Below are 21,613 nucleotides of genomic sequence, written 5' to 3'. Positions count from 1 at the left end.
GCCAGAGCAGGTCATGGAGTCTTGTCAATGATATATAGGAATTTTGCTAGCAGGGATAAGGAGGTGATTATCCCCTTGTGAGGCAATGGTCAGGCCACACCTTAAGTACTGCATCCAGGTATGGATGCCTCATTTTAGCAAGGATGTAGAGTTGCCAGAATGAGCATAGAGAAGGGCAACAAGACTGGTGAGGGGAACAAAGGGGTACTCTTATGAAGAAAGGCTTAAGTTCTGCAAATTGCAGTGTCTGGAGATTAGGAACATGCGAGGTGATCTGATTGAGATGTATAAGGCCTTGAATGGATTGGGCAGGCTCAGTACTGATGAGATTCTTCCTCTTGCTTAGATTGCAAACTTTAAGGGTCATAAACTGAAATTGAAGAAAGACAGTTGTCAAACAGATGTGTGGAAATTTTCCCTTAGCCAGCATGTGGTTGATTGCTGGAACAAACTTCCATTTAACCCCAGGGGCTCTCATCTGGTGAGTATGGGCTTGGCACACCCAGGGTCCTGAGCTGGATATCATCATTCTTCTCTTTCTTGGTGATTCCTTTCCGCTTCTCTCTCTCTCTCTCTCTCTGGGTAACACGGGAATTCTTTTTTTGGCTGGTTCAGCATAAGCCGCAGGCTTCCTTGCACCATATGGCTAATAATAATAATTTGTCAATGTGGAAGTTGATAGCTTAAATAAATTCAAGGAAGAAATGGACAAACTTTTGGAGCATATGAATGGGCGAAATGGGAAGTTTTTTTTTTTTTTTTTTTTGGATGATGCTCTATAAGCTTGTTTTCTTGCATCATATTCCTCTACTTATGCTAATGACTATTGTTACTTTTCTAAGCAGATACCATCACCTGTATAACACCATTTTGGAGCTTATTGGCTCCTCGTTGGTGAGTGGGCAGGTACCCTGGTGTTGCAATGATGACAAACCAGTTGCAAAGTATAACTAAACAATATGAGAGATGCCTGATGGTGTGGGGCATCTCTCATATTGTGTAATTATACTTCGCAACTGGTTTGTGCTCATTTCAACATTAGGGTACCTGCCCACTCGCTGATGAGGAACCAATAAACCCTGAAAAAGTTAAAATCTCCCATTATAAGACACTCTGATTTACTGGCCACTATATTTCTCTGTATAATTGTTCATTATACTCATCAGTGTCATTAGACCAAAGTCCAGTGTTCCTTTGTGATGTCGTCATAGCATCCAATCAAATTGGTCATACAAGACTTCCCCTTAACAAACCCTGTGGTGAAGCGTAACTTATTCGAGGTAGTGCAGTGTCATGGTAACTTGTTGTGAAGGTATTCACAATATGAGGTATACTTAATGATGCCAATTTATAGCTACTTATGTAGTTGGCTACATACAGAAATGATGCAATTGCACTAACTTGTATGCTAGCATAACCTGAGGATTTAGCCCTAAACTATTCTGTAATCTAAATTACCCCACAACATCAGGCATCTCTTATATTGTGGAGTTATACTTCCCAACTGGGTTGTCATCATTGCAACATCAGGGTACCTGACCATCCACTGATGAGGAGCCAGTAACCTCTGAAACGTGCTGTATGGGTGATGGTATCATTAGCAGTACTTGAGGCATATGATGCAAGAAAACAAGCTTATACAGCATCAGCAAAAAAAAAAAAAAAAAAAACCCATCCCATTTCACCCATCTGGTCACTTCACATGTTTGTCTAGTTCAGCTTTAGATTTATTTAAGCTCTCAACTTCCACAACAACAGATGGAAATCTGTTCCAGCAATTAACTATCCACTGGCTAAAGGCAAACTTCGACACATCTATTCTACAACTGTCTTTCATCAATTTGAATCTATGCCCCTTCAGGTTCTTAACCTGAGCAAGTGGAAGTATCCCATCAGCATTGAGTCTGTTCACACCATTCAAGGCCTTATACACCTCATTCAAATCACCTCGCAGGTGCCTAGCCTCCAGATGCTACAACTTGCAGAACTTAAGTCTTTCTTCATAAGCACACCCCTTTGTTCCTCTCACCAATCTTGTTGCCCTTCTCTGTTCTCAACTCTGCATCCTTAAACGGTGCCTCCAGACCTGTACACAGTACTCAAGGTGTGGCCTGACCATTGCCTTGTACAAAGATAATCATCTCCTTCTCTCTGCTAGCAAAATTCCTATATATCATTGACAAAACTCCATAACCTGCTCTGGCAGCCTGTCTGCACTGCTCAGAGAACTTCATATCTGACTACAGAATTACTCCCAGGTCTTTTTCATTCTCCACCTCCCTGAGTGTAGTACCACACAGTTGGTATGTTTCTCTTGAGTTGGTGCTATCCTTATGCAGTACTTTGCATCTGTCACTGTTAAAGTTCAGTTGCCATCTCTCAGCCCATCTGTCCAACTTTTCTAGATCCTGTTGCAGTAGTGTACTGTCATTGACACCCCTGCCAACCTTTGTATAGTCTGCAAACTTGGACGTTAACCCTGTATTCATCAATTGGTTCCATCTGCCCCAAGTGCCTTTTTTATGTTTAACTTCAATGATTTCCCCTCCACTTTGCTCTCAGTTATTACAAAATCACTTATCTCCCTTTTAGAGTTTGATAAACTTATGGAATTTCCTTCTTTGAATAACTCCTCATGTGTGAATGTAGATGCAAAATACTCACAGTTTAGCATTAGCATCGTCAATAGTTGAACAATCTATGTTAAATGGACCAATCTGATTCGTCCCCTTCCTTCCAAAGTTTACATAAGTAAAGAACTCTTTGCATCCTTTGCCAAAGATTTGTGAAAGTATTCACAATATGAGATATACTTAATGATTACAATTTATAACTACTTAATTAGTTGGCTACTTACAGAAATGATGCAATTGCACTAACTTTTATGTTATTTAATTTCCTACATGCCGACCGGGTTACCCGGGTGGGTAAAGTGCCTGTCTGGCAACCCAGAAGTTGCAGGTTCAAATCCTGCTTCGGGCTTGCAGCAGGATTTGAACCTGTAAAATGCAAAAACTATGGGAGGTGCATTATGGCCGCAGAAGCCGATGCGGCAACAACTAACAAAAAAAAAAAAAAAAAAATTCCTACATAACTTAAGGCTTTATCCTTAAACTATTCTGTAATGAACTAGAAGGTTATTATTTGTAACTGCATCTTAGAGAAAGTACTAGGGGTGAGAATATTCTTGAAGTCATCATTACTAATGAATCGGATGACATCATAAGGCTTCATTCAATTCACAGCTGATATTTGTGGATGAATTGAATAAACACTTTGCATCGGTCTACTGATGAATGGTCCTTCATGCTGAGAACAGGCTGTGTGAGTGAGGCTGAGCCATATGAAATTAGTGATGTTGTAAATACAGATGATTGTTTATTAGAAAACCTTTTGAGCCTAAAGGCATGTAAGCCTCCAAGAGTTGATGGCATATAAAACCTGTAGTCCTGAGGGAGAGCACGAGGGAGTGTATTGAACCATTGTGGTTAATTATAAGGGTATTTCTGTACTCGGGAGAGATTCCTTTGGATTGGAGAAGTGCCAGCGTATCGCCAATACATAATGGCGGGACTAAGAGTGAAGTTGCTAACTGCAGACCAGTTAGTTTGAGTTCAGTGGTAGGAAGAATCTTAGAGGCAGTGATGAAGAGTAAAATACAGGGACATTTAGATAGATATGGCATTCTGAAGGACACACAATATGACTTTGTTAAGGGAAAATTATGTGTAACTAACTTAGTAGGCTATTTCGACACAGTTACTCATGATCTGGATTTAGGAAACAATTTCAGCATAGTTTATTTGAATTTTAGCAAAAAATTTGACTTGGTCCCCTTACGAGAGGTTACTCTATAAGCTTGAACAGGTTGGGATTACTGATAAGGTTTGAGATGTATTGCTGGGTTGTGATTAATGAATATTCTTCAGGTTTGTGTAACGTCACGAGTGGGATAACTCAATGATAGATTCTTGGACCACTGTTGTTTCTCATTTTTAAAAACGACATTGATGAAGGGATAGAAGATGTGATGTCAAAATTTACAGATGAAGTAAAGATTGGTATAGTTGTTAATGATCAGTGCCAAGTCCTTCAGGATGACTTGAATAGACTTCAAAGATGGTCAGAGACGCAGCAGAAGTGGTCACAGAATGCTGCTAAATGCAAAGTCTTACAATTTGGGAATAGCAACTCCCAAATAAATTATACACTTAGTGGGGCTGAACTGAAAATAGTGGAGGAGGAAAGGGATCTGGGAGTTACGATACAGGCGGATATGAAGTTTTCTGAACAGTGTAAACATCACTGACCCCATGGTGTCCTATCAATGATTTATAGAACATTATCCTGTAGAAATGGGAGTTTATAATCCCACTGTATAAGACATTTGTAATGTCACATTTGGAATACTGCATGTAAGTGTGGAGATTGCATCTGAAATGAGATCTTGAGCTTCTTGAAATGGTCCAAAGATGGGCATTCAAATGATGATTGGAAAAAGGACACCTATACGAGGAAAGATTCAGAGTATGTGAGCTACAGAGGTTGGCAATCAGGCACCTCAGAAATGTCCTGATTGAGGTTTATATGGTTCTGAGAAGTATTAGTAAAATGAATGAAGGTGGAATTTTCACTGTTATAAAGAATTCAAGAACTAGGGGTCATAAACTCTAATTATAGGAATGGAGATTTTGATTAGATTGTAGGAAGTTTTCTTTTAGCTAGTGAGACGTTGATAGCTGGAACAAGTTACCCTTGCAGGTAGTTGACGCTGACTGTTTAAATAAATTCAAAGGTCAACTGGATAGTTAGCTGTGTGAGGAAGAAAGCAGATAATTCGTAATTTCATATTTACTTGGTGTTTTTTTTTTTTTTTTTTTGTCAGTGCAGCAAAAGTCAGTGGCTTTCTTATACTATATGGCAAATACTATTACTTATGCAATCAGCTTCCTTTATTTTAGTATTAGTAGTGCCAGATGATTCAAGCTTATATAAAAAAAAAAAAAAAAATTGCTAGTTCACATGTCTATTCCTTCCAAGAATTTGTCACATACTCTCTTGAATTTATTCAAACTACCCACTTCCACACCAAGAGATGGAAGTTTGTTCCAACAAACAACACCCGTTGGCCGAAGTCATACTTCCGCACATCTGTGCAACCATCCTTCCTCAGTTTGAATTTATGCTCCCTCATGTTTTAATCTTAGAACGAGGAAGAATGCTATCAACATTTAGTTTACTCAGTGCATTCGAGGACTTAAACACCTTATTCAGATTTCCTCATAGGTACCCCAGCACCTCCATATCCAGGTGGGCAGGAGCAGCAGTGTGTAGATTAGACCTTCTTGATTAGACCGGGGTTCGAGCCCGTGATCGCCAAATACGGAGGATGCGGAAAGGTCAAGGAATGACCGCCGCATATCCCCGGAGCAATATGGCCTTAGTTGCTAATGTTCCTAAAAACCAAATAACATAACAAAATCATAGGTATCTAGTCTCCAGACATTGCAGTTTGTAGAAATTAAGCTCTTTCTTGGTAAAGAGCACCCCCTTTGTTCCCTTCATCAATCTCATTGTCCTTCTCTGCATACATTCCAGCAGATCCTCATCTTTCCTAAAATCAGTCCTCCAGACCTGTATAATTTACTCAAACGGTGCCTTGTACAAAGGGATAATCATCTCCTTATCCATGCTACACTGCTCAGAGAACTTCATATGTGACTGCACCATTACCCCTAGGTCTTTTTCATTGTCCACTACTCTGAGTTGATATGTTAATCTGGGATTACTGCTACCCATATATGCAGTAACTTGGATTTGTCAGTGTTAAACTTCTGTTGCCATTTCTCAGCTGCCACCTAGATCTTTTCTAGATCGTGTTGCAGCAACTTACCTTGATTACTGTCATTATTTATCCTGCCAACTCTTTGTGTCATCAGCAAACTTAGACATTAGTCCTGATGTACCTTCATCTGTATCATTAATAAATGTTCACAACAAGAGTAGTCTTAGCCCTGAACTCTGGTGGACTCCACTAATAATATTAATTCATGAAGAGCAGTGCCCATTAATAACCTCTGTCTTCTCCTACTCAACTATCCCTTTATCCACAGCTGTAATTTGCCCTTAATGTCACATTGCTTCAATTTGTATAGCAATATTTTATGTTCAACAGCATTAAAAGCTTTCCTGAAATCCAAGAATATATCAAAATTATTTTTTGCATCCATTTTTTCTGTTTTTCCCCCATCCATTTCACATTTACCCATTTTTCACATTCATCAGGCTGGGACACATTTCTGATGATTTGGAGTGAATGTCAGTAGAATTTCACTGCCTATTGGTAAAAATCTGATGATTGTGACGTGCTAATTTTTGTAAGGAAAATTGCCATTTTCACATAATTTTATATGGACTATTTCTCATAAAACTGTAAATGGGACTGTTTTATAAAACTATATATTATATAACAGTCCCATTCACATTCACTAACACATTTGCAGAATTAATAACATAATTGTGTAATGTTGACAGAAATTAGCCAGTTCTGGTCTCAGGTATAAAAGTGCCTATATTCATAGTTTTGATTTTCATCAAAACTATAATTTCATATACTGGTGGAATGCAGACTTTATGTAGGGTAATGATAATTCTTAATTACAGATATCAGCAGACTGGAGTGCGATGGCTTTGGGAACTTCATCAGCAAAACTGTGGAGGTATTATTGGAGATGAAATGGGACTTGGAAAAACAGTTCAAGTTATTGCTTTTCTTGCTGGTCTTAGTTACAGTAAATTGCATACTGATGGAGATTTGTAAGTAATATGAAAAAAAGCTTAATTTTGTTTGAATATTTGCATAATCTGTTATTTTCAGCTGTAATTTTAAAGTTATGCAGCAGATTTGTTTATTTTTTAATATCAAATGAGATTATTTAATTTAGTTATAAAACTGTTTTAATCATCTATTTGTTTCTGCCAATTAATCCTTGACTTTGTATTTGGTATTGGTGATTCATTGTTACAGTTATTTCTTTTATGAGGAATCTGCAGTCAAATGATAGTACATTCTTTGGTTGCAGTATGCTGCAGATATATACAAGGTTTTTTATTGTAATTTTGTGAAAGTAGTTACCTCCAAAATGTGATCAGATGATATTTGTTCAAGGTGATATTGTCAGTGATGGCCTTTCCACTGATTGGCAGTCAGTACTCGGTGAAATTCATACCAGTACACACAGGAGTCTTAAGACTCCTTTATGTACTGGTATGAATTTCACCTGTAAGAATATACTGGTACTGTAAGGATCATTTACCGTATTTCCCCATGTATAAGGTGCTCCCATGTATAAGACGCACCTTAATTTCGGGGCCGAAATTTGGAAAAAAATGTATTACATAAAGTTATTGAACTCGTTTTATTCATCATAAAATTCATACAACTCCTCATAACTTGAATTCAGCACTGTATGAAAATCTTTTCTGAGCCATTTCTGGGCAGAATGTGGCAAAACGTAACCTAATATACCGGTAATAACAAGTGCGAAACAATGAGCGCGAAAAAGCGGGAAATGCAAGTAAAAAAATCTACAACCACTGTATAAAACGCACCCAGTTTTTAGACCTCAAATTTTTCGAAAAAAGGTGCGTCTTATACATGGGGAAATACGGTAAATGATCCTTATTATTTTCCTTATTTGTAATTTTTTTTTTTTTTTTTTATATCTAATGCTCACATAAAAACCAAAACCAGCTTATTAATCTTGTACTGTTATTCTTTACTAATTGTGGTGGATATTATTAGTAATGAAATTTGTAAAAAATGCAGTGCTACAAGACTCAATAACTTCTACGTTGTAACAATATATTTTTATATAAGAAATTACCTCAATCTTTTGCATACAATGCTCCCGGTCAATGCTCTCCAAATGTAAACAAATAAAATAAACAGATAAAATGATTTAATGAATTCTTTCACTCTTAGAGATATGACCGCTGTAACACACAGTGGAATTGAAAGCTGAGAACCACAAAATTTACTGTATTTTGCCTTTTTTAAGCAGAATGCTTTGACTATTCATCTTGATCACAGGGCGGAAATAACTGTGCATGTGTGTGTTTTAAGTTCTTAAATGGAGAGATTATTTGTATTGGCACATGTGTAAAAAAGACCATAAATCCGAAATTAGGTGAGCACGGCACACATAGAATTTGAGTGTAGCTTCATTTCAAGGGTCCTAGCGATCAATAATGTTATGTAATTATGTTGTATGTTTAAAATTTCTACTTCATTAAACAGGAATATGTGATCTTCATTGAAGGCATGAAATATCAATTCCTATGTGTTTGCCTGTGATGTGCGGACCGAAGCAGCGTGTTGTTTCACACGTAAATCAAGAGTACACTGAGTCAACTGTTGGTACGATGAAACTGACCACAAGAAGTATTGTATACAAGACCATTTACTTGTATCGAGAGAAAAGGAAGAACTGTGTGATTTCGCAATATATTATGAAGGTTTTGCATAGGCCTGACTACAATTTTGAATTTGACTACAAGTTTAATGAGTTGCCTGTACCATAGTTTGACATATGGAATAGAAATAAAGTATTTTTTATTGATTTCATTAATAGGTATCATATTTTCTGACTTATTTTTAGCTTGTAATCTCATTTGATTAATAATGGAGAGTGGATAGCCCCTATTTAAAAACCTAATTCTAAGGTGGGTTCAGAAGTAGAATATTTGTAAGCGTTAAGGAACTGGTTAAATGTTATAGACCTGTTATGTATGTAAACAGATGTTTACATATATAAGAGGTCCATAGTGTTCCTTTACTATGTATGTAGTGAAGGAACATCCTCGTATCGGTAAATTTTAAACTGTATTTTTTGCTTATCTTATGTAAGAGTGAAATTTAAAAAAATTAGAGCTTTTATTTCAATATGTTCTTTCTCCAATGTAAAATGTAGTTTCATATGAATGTTGTTAAATATCTGTAGAATGTCCTGAGTGATGTCATAATCCATTATAACGAGGACATCATCAAGGTATCTCTCATAGTAAGTAATGCGGGTGAGAAATGGTGTTAAATGTATGTGCTCAATATTACCAAGATAGATTTTGTAGACCTAATTTTGTAGTGAAGTCTACTATTAGGCCGCTCAGGCTAAAACAATATGTAATCCAAAAATCTTCTTGTATATCATATCTTTAAAAGCAAAATAATTATCTTCACATAGAAGCTTGATTAAATGGAAAATTTCTTTTTTAGGCAAGTCAGAGTGATTAATCACGATGGTACAGTCATTTAACAACCCCCAAACTACATAAAGAGTGTAGTCCATATTTACATATGGACGACTACACTCTTTATGTAGGGAAGTGTCATCTAACAAAAATAATTTATCACTACTGCGAAGTTTGACATCTTTAAGACTGTTAAATAGAATGGTATAGTTTTTTATACTGTATTTTATCAAAAGGTTTTATGATGTTATATAAATGTGTAGCAAAGTCTGAAAATGCTAAATTTTTGTAGGATACAATTGGTCTTATGGGAAATCCGGGTTTATTAAGTTTAACTTGTCCAAATAGTTTTTTTTATTTTTTTTTATGTAAACCCCAAACACGAGAGGTATTAGAACCTATAGTACTTAGTACCATGCTTGGGTTGGAGGTTGAGAAGACAAAAGAAGATATTTGTTGACATTGGACTTGAACTACTGTAGACTGTAATTTTCAGGAAATACATATGAAGGAAGGTTGTTCTAGAAAACAGCAGTTGAATGAATAAACAAGGAAGATGAAAAGTTGCTTCTGTGAGTTTGAAGTTGGACAGTAAATAGATGTTGGCTGGTGGCGGCACGTGTTCGGACTGTTTTGCAAGAGAGAGCGGGAATTATAGAAGCCAATTCAGAAGAACAGTGCCCATGGAAGTATCTGTAGAAGAGGCATGCAGCAGAAACAGTGCGTCTATGAGAAAACGAGTGGAGAGACTCTGTTAGAGATGAATCATTAATTAACCTAACTGCCCTCTTCTGAATGGAATCAAGAAGCCTGAGAGAGGTTTTGGGGGCACCACCCCAGATGTGGGAACAATATTCCATGGTAGGGCAGATTTGCGATTTATACAAAGTGAGCAACTGTTTGGAAGAAAAGTAACGCTGAGAGTGAAAGAGAAAACCAAGGTTTAGATCTTTTCGCAGATAAGCTTGCTCTATTAGTTTGACATTTCATTGTGTATTCAATAGTAAGAAAAAGTGGGTGGGAAATGCTGTATCAAGTAATGAAATTTTTTGATATGGTATACACATGGTAAGAATATACCAAGATCCTTGACATAACGTGGCCTCGACAATGCTCCCCGCATACACACTACTCGGACTCCCTGCAGTCACTATCTGGCAGAGCAGAGGTAGCAAGATTATACACTAGCTGATTTGGAAGCCTCCTAGAGAGTTACCAATAGTGTCTGTCCGGTGTACTAACTAGCGGGTGGTCTGCGAATACAGTTTTAGAGCTGTACCCTCGAAATGTAAGAAATATTGGATCTCGCCACGATGTTCATCATAACCTCAAAAGTCATCAATCATACTGCATGATGGAAGAGATAGGGAAGGGTTGACTGGAACCTAGCTCTAGAGACTAAACATGGGTTTCACCACTTCAAGCCTCCAATAAGCAAAGTGGTGGTATTGCGCCGGTTGATGGGAGTCATCTACCACCTAGTACTGCCTGGTAACATAGAGGGGCGGCGTTCCTCCATGTGGTGTGGGCGCCACACCTCGACCCCTGCTTACGTTGGTTCACACCTGGGTGGTCACCCACCATGTACTTATGCATGAAGGTTATACCCAGGATTACTAACAGTCCCACCATCGTGAAGGTGCAAGCAGAGGATTTGGCTGTCATAGACCGTCCGGACTTCGCCGAAATTGGGTCCACTTTGACTTGAGTGTCACCCGAATATCAGTTCCATCAGCGTTTTAGACTCCCAGGTAGCAAGAACAGCTTGTCTGGCATATCTGAGAGAATGTCTGTGACAACCTCAAGGACCAAGTACTGGAATATTACAAGTCTTAGGCCGACCGGGCTAGCCGAGTGGGTAAAGTACCTGCCCGGCAACCCAAAGGTTGCGGGTTCGATTCCCGCCTCGGGCTTGGATCAAAGTACTGCAAAAACCTTGGGAGGTGCAATATGGCCACAGAAGCCGATGCGCCAACAACTACCAAATCAAAAAAAAAAAAAAAAAAAAAACAAGTCCTAGCTTTCGGCTCTTTAATTGAGCCATAGAAATAAAATCACTCTTACCGTACGAAGTTAGTGTTTTGTTATATTGATTTGCTAATTTTGTAAATATCTCCATGTAGGTTGAACTGTTTGATATAATAAAGTCCAGTTTATTCTGAATAACTACCTTGTCTACCTTGTCCCCTTTATCTAATCTTTTGATGACAATATCTTTGTTTACCCCCAGATTATGATGAACTGTATCCTATATGACAATTGTATCCTACAAAAATTGAGCGTTTTCATATTTATATATCATAAAACCTTTTAGGAATTGGCATTTCAGGCCTTCAATGAAGGTATGATTCCTTTTGCCCTAAAGGTGATGCAGTTTGGTCATAGCAGCCTTGCCAATAAATCCCACTCCAACAACAACACCTAAAGTGGTACTTCTGCATATGTCCATTCCGATATTCCTTGTCAGAGACTTGGTAATTTGGAATCTTCTCTTATCAATCTTCTCTGGCTTAAAATTTCTCTACCTCATCTGTTGTCTTTACCGTTCTCCCAACTCCACTAATCACTTGGAGCACTTTGACTTCCTTTCTTTGCAACTTGACTTTCTCCAGTCCAACTTTCCTAACAGTGAGGTAATTTTCCTTGGTGATTTTAATGTTCACAACTCCAGCTGGCTTCCGTTCTCTAGTCACACAGGCCCAGCTGGTCGAGATGCTGAGGCTTTTGCTATTATAATGACCTCACACAGATTGTTCATTTACCTACCAGAATACCGGACAATCCTAACCATACAGCCAACACACTTGATCTTTTTCTCACAAACAACCCTTCTAAGTAATAAATGAACCACTTGGTGGCAGTGATCACAGTGTGCTGAAGTGGGAGTTACTCAAAGAGGTAACTACCATTAGGGGTAAAGGGAAGGGGTATTGCTTTCGTAAAGGCGACTACAATGGACTGAGACAGTATTTAAATTCTATACAGTGGGATCAACTGATGATATTGCCAACAGCAAATTCAAAATGGGAAGCATTCAAAGAACTTATCGTGGAAGCTACTAGGCTTTACATACCAACTAAGAAATATTGTTCAAGGTTTAGGCCTAAATGGTTGTCAGATGAACTAATGAGGCATATGGCAGAGAAGAAAAATGCATGGGATACATACAAATTAACACGTGACACGGACGCCTATGATAGATACAAGTTGATCTGTAACCAAGTTACAAAGGAGGTTAGGCAGGCGAAGGCAGATTACGAGAGATGCTTGGCAAGGGATGCGAAGAAAAACAGCAAAGAGTTCTTTACTTATGTAAACTCTAGAAGGAAGGGGATGAATCAGATTGGTCCACTTGAGATCGATGGGTCAACTGTTGATGACCCTGCTCGGGTAGCTAACAAACTAAATGAATATTTTGCATCGACATTCACACATGAGGAGTTATTCAGTGAGGGGAATGCCAGAGGTGTATTCAACTCTAGCAGTAAGCTAGAGAATCTTGTAATAACTGAGAGCAAAGTGGAGGAGAAATTGTTGAAGATAAACACAAGAAAGGCACCTGGGGTGGATGGGATCTATCCAGTTATATTAAAGGAGGCAGCAAAGGAGGTAAGCAAACCCTTAGCCATAATTATGAGAGCTTCCTTGGACTCAGGGGAGGTACCCATTGACTGGAGATGTGCAAATGTGACCCCAATTCACAAAGGGGGATCAAAGGCTGACACAAGTAATTATAGACCTGTGAGTTTAACTTCTGTTCCCGGAAAATTAATGGAGGCACTGGTGAAAGAAGCACTGCAGGATCATCTAGACAAGACTTCAGTTATAGCTAGGACACAGCATGGTTTTGTTAAGGGGAAGTCTTGCCTGACCAATTTGATTGGATACTATGATGCAGTCACAAAAGAACTGGATGCAGGGAATAACTTTGATATTATATACTTGGATCTTAGAAAGGCTTTTGATACTGTTGCACATGGAAGACTGCTGCACAAATTGGAGCAGTGTGGCATTGGAGGCAAGTTGCTGCTATGGATAAAGGGGTGGTTGAGGGGGAGAAGACAGAGAGTGGTAATCAATGGACACTGCTCATCGTGGACTAATGTTACTAGTGGAGTCCCTCAGGGTTCAGTATTGGGGCCTTTATTGTTTTCTGTATTTATAAATGATATTGATGATGGTATATCAGGCTTAATGTCCAAGTTTGCAGACGATACGAAGGTTGGCAGGGTTGTCAAGGACACTACTGACACTATGCTGCTGCAACAGGATTTGGAAAGGTTGAGCAGATGGGCTTCGAGGTGGCAAATGAAGTTTAACATTGACAAATGTAAAGTACTACATATGGGAAACAGCAACCCCAGAGCAACGTATCAACTCTGTGGTACTACACTGACAGTGGTAGAGAATGAAAGGGACCTGGGGGTGGTGGTGCAGGCAGATATGAAGTTCTCTGAGCAGTGCAGACGAGCTGCAAGAGTAGCTCATGGTGTATTGTCAATGATATATAGGAATTTTTCTAGCAGGGATAAGGAGGTGATTATTCCCTTGTATAAGGCAATGGTCAGGCCACACCTAGAGTACTGTATACAGGCCTGGAGGCCTCATTTCAGGAGGGATGTAGAGCTGCTGGAACGAGTACAGAGAAGGGCAACTAGATTGGTGAATGGGACAAAGGGGTTCTCTTACGAAGAAAGGCTTAAGTTTTGCAAATTACAGTGTCTGGAGACTAGGCACCAGCGGGGTGATCTGATAGAGGTGTACAAAGCCTTGAATGGTTTGAGCATGCTCAATGCTGATGGGATTCTTCCTCTAGCTCAGAAAAATCACCTGAGAGGGCATAAATTCAAATTGAGGAAAGACAGATGTAGGATAGATGTGCGGAAATTTGCCTTTAGCCAGCGGGTGGTTGGTGGGTGGAACAGACTTCCATCCCTTGTCGTGGAAGTTGATAGCCTAAATAAGTTTAAGGCTCAGCTGGACAGGTATTTCGAACGAACAGAGGGGTGAAGTGGAAGTGGTTATTTTTATTTATTTATGTTACTTTTTTTTTTTTTTTTTTTTTTGGCTGATGCTGCATAAGCTTGCTTTCTTGCATCAAATGCCTCTACTAATGCTAATGCTAATGCTAAGTACACGGTCGAAGTGAGTAGTCCTTTTGGCACCTCAGATCACAACTTGGTGATTCTCTCTTTTCCAATGGAGCCTTTATCTCATGGCTATCCCAAGCACTTTGTGTTGTTTGGCATTGGAGTAAGAATGGGCACATGTAAACCAATGCCAGGAGCATAGTAAATAAATTTGACGAATTTGAAGTGCTGGCCATAACATCAAATGCAAACGTTGGGATATCAGAGATTTGGTGCGATGCAAATTTAAATATGGGTAGTACAGTTTGCACAGAAAGGACAGATGGATAGGAGGAGGAAGAATTATGCTATTACTTAAGAAGTGCATAAAATCTAATGCAGTGCATCCAGTTTACATGGATTTCCTGTGTAATATTGAGTTAGTTTGGTGTGACAGAAGCACTGGAAAAAAGTTCAAAAATGAGAGTATGATTGTGTTATAGGCCTAATGATGCTGATGAGTACAACAGACAACTGTACAGAGAAATAGAATGAGCTAGTAATTAAGTATGTCTTCTAATGAGAGATTTTAACTTTCCTGATACTGACCGGAACTTTTGGTTGGTCACTCACAGACTAGCAAGACTATGGATTTATTGGATGACTGTTTTCTACATCATCATGTTAGAGAGGCCACAAGAGGGAGTGTAATACCCTTGATCTGATATCAGCAGTGATTATTCATGCATTAAAAATCTACAGATGAAAGAACCACTAGGTGGCATTGCTCGCAATGTATTGGTTTGGGATTTACTTAAAAATGTTAGCACTATCAAGGGTAAAGGGAAATGTTTTTGCATTTATAATGGTGATGACAGTTTTTAAATTCTATACAGTGGGACCAACTGATAATGTTACCATCAGCAATTTCTAAATGGAAACATTCAAGGAATTAATCATAGAAGCTACTAGGCTTTTCATACCAACTAAGAAATATTCTTCAAGGTATGGGCCTAATTGGATGTCAGTAGAACTGAGAATCATGTCAGAGAAGAAAAATGCATAGTATGCATATAAATTATCAGGCGACACAGAAACCTGTGCTATATATAAACCAGTCTGTAATCAAATCACAAAGGAAATTAGGCAAGCGAAAGCAGATTATGCAAAATCTTTGGGTAGATGCAAAGAAAAACAGCAAAGGCTTCTTTATTTATGTAAGCACTAGAAGGATAGGGATGAATCAGAGCGGTCCCCTTGCTATCGATGGTTTGACTGTTGATGATTCTTTTCAAGTTGCTGACAAACTGAATGACAAACATCTACTACTATGCATCTACCACATATGAGGAATTCTTTATTGAAGGGGATGCCAGAAGTTTATCAAGCACTAACAGGAGCTAAATGATTTTGTAATAACTGAGAGGAAAGTGGAAGGGAAATTGTTGAAGTTAAACATAAGAAAGGTGCATGGGGTGGATGGGATTTATCCAATTATATTTAGGGAGGCAATGAAGGAATTAAGCAAACCATTAGCCATAATTATGAGCACATCTATGGATTCAGGGTAGGTCCCTGCAGACTGGAGATGTTCGAATGTATCCCAGATTCACAAAAGGAAATTGAAGAGTGACTGCAGTAATTACAGTCCTTTTGGTTTAACTTCTGTTTCGGGGAAATTAATGGAGTCACTTGTAATAAAAGTAATGCAGGATAATCTAGGAAACAGCAATTATACTTCAGACACAGGTTTGTTAAGGGGAAATCCTTTCTGACCAGTTTAATTGTATACTGTGATATGGTCACAAAGGAACTGGATGCAAAAAATAATGTTGATATCATATACTTGGACTTAAGGAAAGCTTTTGATACTGTTGTACAAAAAAGGCTGTTGTACAAATTGGAGCAGTGTGGCGTTAAGTGCAGTTTGCTGCTATGGATAAAGAGATGGTTGAGTGGGAGAAAACAAAGTGGTAATTATTGGACACTGATCTTTGTGGACTAATGTTGTTAGTGGAGTACCCCAAGGGTTCGGAGTTGAGTCCATTGTTGTTTTCTATATTTATCAATGATATTGATGAAGGCATATCAGGTTTAATGGTCAAGTTTGCAGAAATACAAAGGTTGGTTGGGTTGCTAATGACAGGAATGAAGGCTATGCTACTGCAAAAGGATCTAGAAAAGTTATGCTAACTTTTCTACTTAGAAATGGCAGTTGAAGCTTATCTGCAGGTTAAATGCAGCTTATTGTACCCCTGAGTGTGGTACTACACTCAGTGTAGTGGAAAATGAAAAAGCCCTGACATAATTTGCAGTTGGATATGAAGTTCTCTGAGCAGTGCACACAGGCTGCCAGGACAGCTCATGGGGTTTTGGCAATAATATACAAGAAGTTAAGGAGATGATTATTCCATTGTACAAGGAAATGTTCAGATGACACCTTGAGCGCTGCATATAGGTGAGGCCTCATTTTATAAAGGATGTGCAGTTGCTGGAACGAATACAGAGAAGGGCAATGAGATTGATGAGTGGAACAAAGGCTTCATTTCTGCAAATTGCAGTGTCTGGAGACTAGCTACCTGCGATGTGATCTGATGGAGGTGTTTAAGCCTTTGAATGGATTGAGCAAGCTCAATACTGATGGGATTCTTCCTCTTGCTCAGAAATACACACATGGGGGGGGGCACAAATTCAAATTGTGAAGCAAGATTGCAGAATAGATGTGCGGAAGTTTGCCTTTATTCAGCTGGTGGTTGATTGCTGGAACAAACTTTCATCTGTTGATGGCGCCTCCGTAGCCAGGTGGGCAGAAGCAGCAGTGCGTAGCACACGCTTCTTGATTAGACCGGGGTTTGAGCCCGTGAGCCACCAAATATGGAGGATGCGGAAAGGTCAGGGAATGACCACCGCATATCCACGGAGCAATGTGGCATTAGTTGCTAATGCTCCTAAAAACCAAATAACAACAACAACAATCATCTGTTGATGTGGAAGTTTATAGCTTAAACAGGTTCAAGGAAGAACTAGAGAAATTTGGAGACAATGGTTAGGTGAAATGGGAAGTGTAATTTTTTGTAGCTGTTGCTGTATAAGCTTGCTTTCTTGCATTATTTTCCACTACTAATGCTAATTCTAAATATGGACTGGAGAGTTCTCGATACCCTATTAAATAGTGATCATCTACTGATTGTCTGCACGCTTCAAACACATGTAAAGTCTCCTCTGCTGAGTTGCCCCCCCCTTGGAAATTTCGTTGGGCATACAGGAATGAATATTCCTCTCATGTCCAGTTATCGATGAGATAGTCTAATCATAGCACATATCACTTTACCTATAAATAATTAGATATTACATAATGTCACTGTACCTATAAATAATTAGATATTACATAATGTCTCTGTACCTATAAATAATTAGATATTACAATCTACTGCCTCCACAATACCAAAGTCTTTGCCTGGGAAACATAGACAGCAACTACTGGTGGAATCAAGATTGTATGCATGCCAAACAGAAAAAATGTTTCGAATTTGTTTTGCAAATTCCCCACAATTAGTAATCTAATTAATTTTAAAAGCCTCCAAGGCAATTTCTGCCAAATAAGAAGGTCAAAGAAAGATGCCTAGATTAGTTTTTACTCACCTATAAACAATGACATGGATATCAGACTCATTTGGAAGAAAATATAAACATTTAAATGGCAAATATGGCAGTCCCCAGCTTCAATACTGAACTGGATAGGGAAGGAATTGTCCTCACTGGTAGAAATAGCAAATGCCTTAGCTGAATCCTTTGGCAGTATCCGATTAAAGAATATGTAGAACAGCATAAGATCAAATTTACTATGATGGTTTCAGACCCATACAACCAGCCACATTCACATTAACAAAGCTTTTAGTCTTGCAGAAAATCATCCAGTAGTTCTGCTGGTCCAGGTGGGATCCTATTACATAATGTTAAAACAACCAAATAACAGAGCAAAAGGAAAACTGTTAAAATATTACAATCAAATATTTTTAGAAAATACTTACCCAAACTCCTGGCATCATTCAATTGTCAAAGGGTCGTACCTTTCCATGACTAGCTGTTTAGGCAGAATCCTGGAAAAACTGGTTCACAGGTGGCTAATGTTGTTCCCGGAAAATAGCAACTTGCTGAACAGGGTTTGAAAGAATTTGGTCTACATTAGATGTAATGATAAAAACTGAAGCAAAGATCTGTAATTCCTTCATAAGGAGACAACATCTGGTTATGATTAGTCTTGATATTGAGAAAGCCTTCAATACCACCTGGCAGTATGGCGTACTTCAAAATCCTCATTCTTTTGGCTTGTGATGTCAGTTACCCCAATTTATACAAAACTTCCTATGCCACAGAATGTTTCTGGTTAGATACATGAACAATTTATCCAAATCATATGAACAAGAGGCGGGTGGTCTGCAGGGTTCTTTCCTCAGTGCAACATTATTTGCAATAAGAATTACAAACATTACGTAGGATGTACTAAATACATTTGAATCATACATGTCTGTTGACGACCTCATTATCTCTTGTCAATCAGAAACTGTGAATACCATTGAAAGGCAACTTCAAATTTCCATAGGCAAAATAGAATCATGGGCATTATAGAATGGTTACCCTAGCAGAAAAGAAATCCACCGAAATTCACTTCTTTAAAAAATGCAAACTACATCCGGATTCAGAAATATATTTAAAAAGCAATCTGATTCCTCTTGCCAACAACTTTTGTTCATTGGACTTATATTTTGATAGCAAACTTAATTTTGCTACTCATATATCTTACTTTCAGATGACTTGTTTTTAAAAAAAAATGAAAATGCTAAGAGCTGTCTCCGCTATGTCTTGGAATGCTGATAGAGCTCCTCCTCATCCTATAGAACCTAAATTTGAACCTAGATTATGGATCACCAGTCAATGGCTCTGCTAGGAAAAGTTTATCTCTTACATCTGAACACCACTAAACATAATGTCCTCAGGGTAGCTGTGGGAGCCTTCAGAACATCTCCAATCCACAGCATATATCAACCCGTCTACATCTCTGGAGAAAATCCTTACAGTTTAGTTAGGGAGCGGTCTTCCTACCTCCACATGGTAGTCAAAGGCAGGTTTACTAGTACTTTGTTGCTTGACTCATTTACAATAATATAAAGAACCCCGAGTGCCACTTGATGTCATTTTCTTCAATGCGAAAGCAGCACATGACTGTGTCAGTTTTGATGCCTTAATACATACCTTGGAGAATTATTTCAACATTACAGGTAATGTTGAAATAATTCTCTACAAATTTTAGAAGCAATTCTAAAACCTAAATGCTTCTACTTACTTATCAGAACTATCATAATGACTATCAATATAGATGCCTGGTCACTAGAGGAGTACCACAGGCTGGGGCCCTTCTTCCCTTATCAGAACAGGACTTTTTTGTCTTATGTGGACGACATTAAAATATATGTAACATCATCTAGTCCTAATCAAGCAGCTACCATCAGTCGACTGGCCAATCAAAAAACACAACTAGAAAGGTATATCTAGATTCAATCAGTTTAGAACTTAATCACCCTAAATCAGCTCAAATGACCTTTACAAACAAAAGGTTAAGGAACAACATGGAAATTATATTGCAGGGGAACCTGTAGGAAAAGTCATAAGAACTTAGCTTAACGTGGGAAGAGGGCCTCACATTTCAGCAGCATCTAAGCATCACCAGAATGAAGTCCTATGCAGCAATGGGGCTGTTGCGCCAAGAGCTCATAGGAATACATGACCCTCAGCTTATTACCTGATATGTTCCACCTGCTTTTATCCCATATAATTAGTCTTCCATCATCTGGTCCTCAGTGCCCAAAACTGACTTCATTAAATTTTTCGGGTTAGAGTATTGTATCCTTAAATTGCTGAATACAATACAGGGAGGCAGAATACTATTTACTGCTATTGTACTTAGCTGTACTCTAAAGGGAGGCAGAATACCACTACCGTACTCGAATTTAGACAAAACAGCATATTGCTGCCCAAAATTTTCTAATGCTAACTAAACTTATAACCACACATTGATGCACAGAATTGATGATATCATCAGGACTCCCAGAACTGTGGGATATGCTATCAGGCTGATCCTTCAGCTTCCTCTTCAAGTGGGACTAGACAATCTAGGCTGCCTAAGTAACATGTTTCCTGGAAAGACAATCCAGATTATCACTAGACTAGCGATTGACCTAGACAAGTTCTGTGACTCAAAAAAAGGATATAGATCACAGAAATTTCAGGAAACCTTCATGTGGATGGATACCCAGTTAGAGCGCCTGAGAAACCAAGATACCGGGTTCATCCCAGGCTCCTGCTGTACAGATTTACAAATTTTGTTTGCTGTTAAATCTGCTATCTAAATTTGTAAATATTTCTTATCTATGTCAGTTAATTATGTAAGGTTGATCTTGTTAAATCTACCGGTCATAAAAAAATTGATTTATATGTTTTAAGAGAGTGTATATAATGTAAATAATTAATTGTATGATCGATCACCCTCCTGGCTGAATAGCTGTGTAAGTGGTGCAGACCATATTTATTGATTCAGTAAACTGATTTTAATAATAATAATAATTATGCAACAAGAATTAGTAGTATTTTATCTCACTGTGGCCAGCAGTACCTGTTTGATCCTCAACATGCCATGCTATACCACAATAAAACGCAATGAACTGCTCTGCCGAACTTTGATTGCAAGTGCTCATGCTTAGTTGGGACATTAAATTCTAGAATATCTTTTAGCATTAGCATTAGCATTTGTAGAGGCATTTGATGCAAGAAAGCAAGCTTATGCAGCATCAGCCAAAAAAATAAAAAAAATAAAAAAATAAATAAAAAATAACCACTTCCACTACACCCCTCTGTTCGTTCGAAATACCTGTCCAGCTGCGCCTTAAACTTATTTAGGCTATCAACTTCCACGACAAGGGATGGAAGTCTGTTCCACCAAACAACCACCCGCTGACTAAAGGCAAATTTCCGCACATCTATCCTACATCTGTCTTTCCTCAATTTGAATTTATGCCCTCTCAGGTGATTATCCTGAGCAAGAGGCAGAATCCCATCAGCATTGAGCATGCTCAAACCATTCAAGGCTTTATACACCTCTATCAGATCACCTCGCTGGTGCCTAGTCTCCAGACACTGTAATTTGCAAAACTTAAGCCTTTCTTCGTAAGAGCACCCCTTTGTTCCATTCACTAATCTTGTTGCCCTTCTCTGTACTCGTTCCAGCAGCTCTACATCCT

General features: G+C 38.5%; 1 protein-coding gene across 1 annotated transcript in view; it reads left to right on the top strand.

Annotated features, from left to right (window-relative positions):
* The window catches only part of LOC150083150 (DNA excision repair protein ERCC-6-like), a 382,705-nt gene that overhangs the window by 106,155 nt on the left and 254,937 nt on the right, over nucleotides 1-21,613 (top strand). Inside the window, exon 4 of the mRNA XM_090377075.1 lies at nucleotides 6,664-6,816. Coding sequence (XP_090233201.1) covers nucleotides 6,664-6,816 — 153 coding nt within the window. The remainder of the gene's footprint in view (nucleotides 1-6,663; nucleotides 6,817-21,613) is intronic.

This window comes from Mastigoproctus giganteus, chromosome 7 (genome assembly GCF_048544385.1).
Source record: "Mastigoproctus giganteus isolate SK-2022 chromosome 7, ASM4854438v1, whole genome shotgun sequence".
NCBI classification, from domain to species: domain Eukaryota; kingdom Metazoa; phylum Arthropoda; class Arachnida; order Uropygi; family Thelyphonidae; genus Mastigoproctus; species Mastigoproctus giganteus.
Note: the sequence above shows the minus strand (reverse complement) of the source record. Positions and strands in the feature narration are given on the sequence as shown.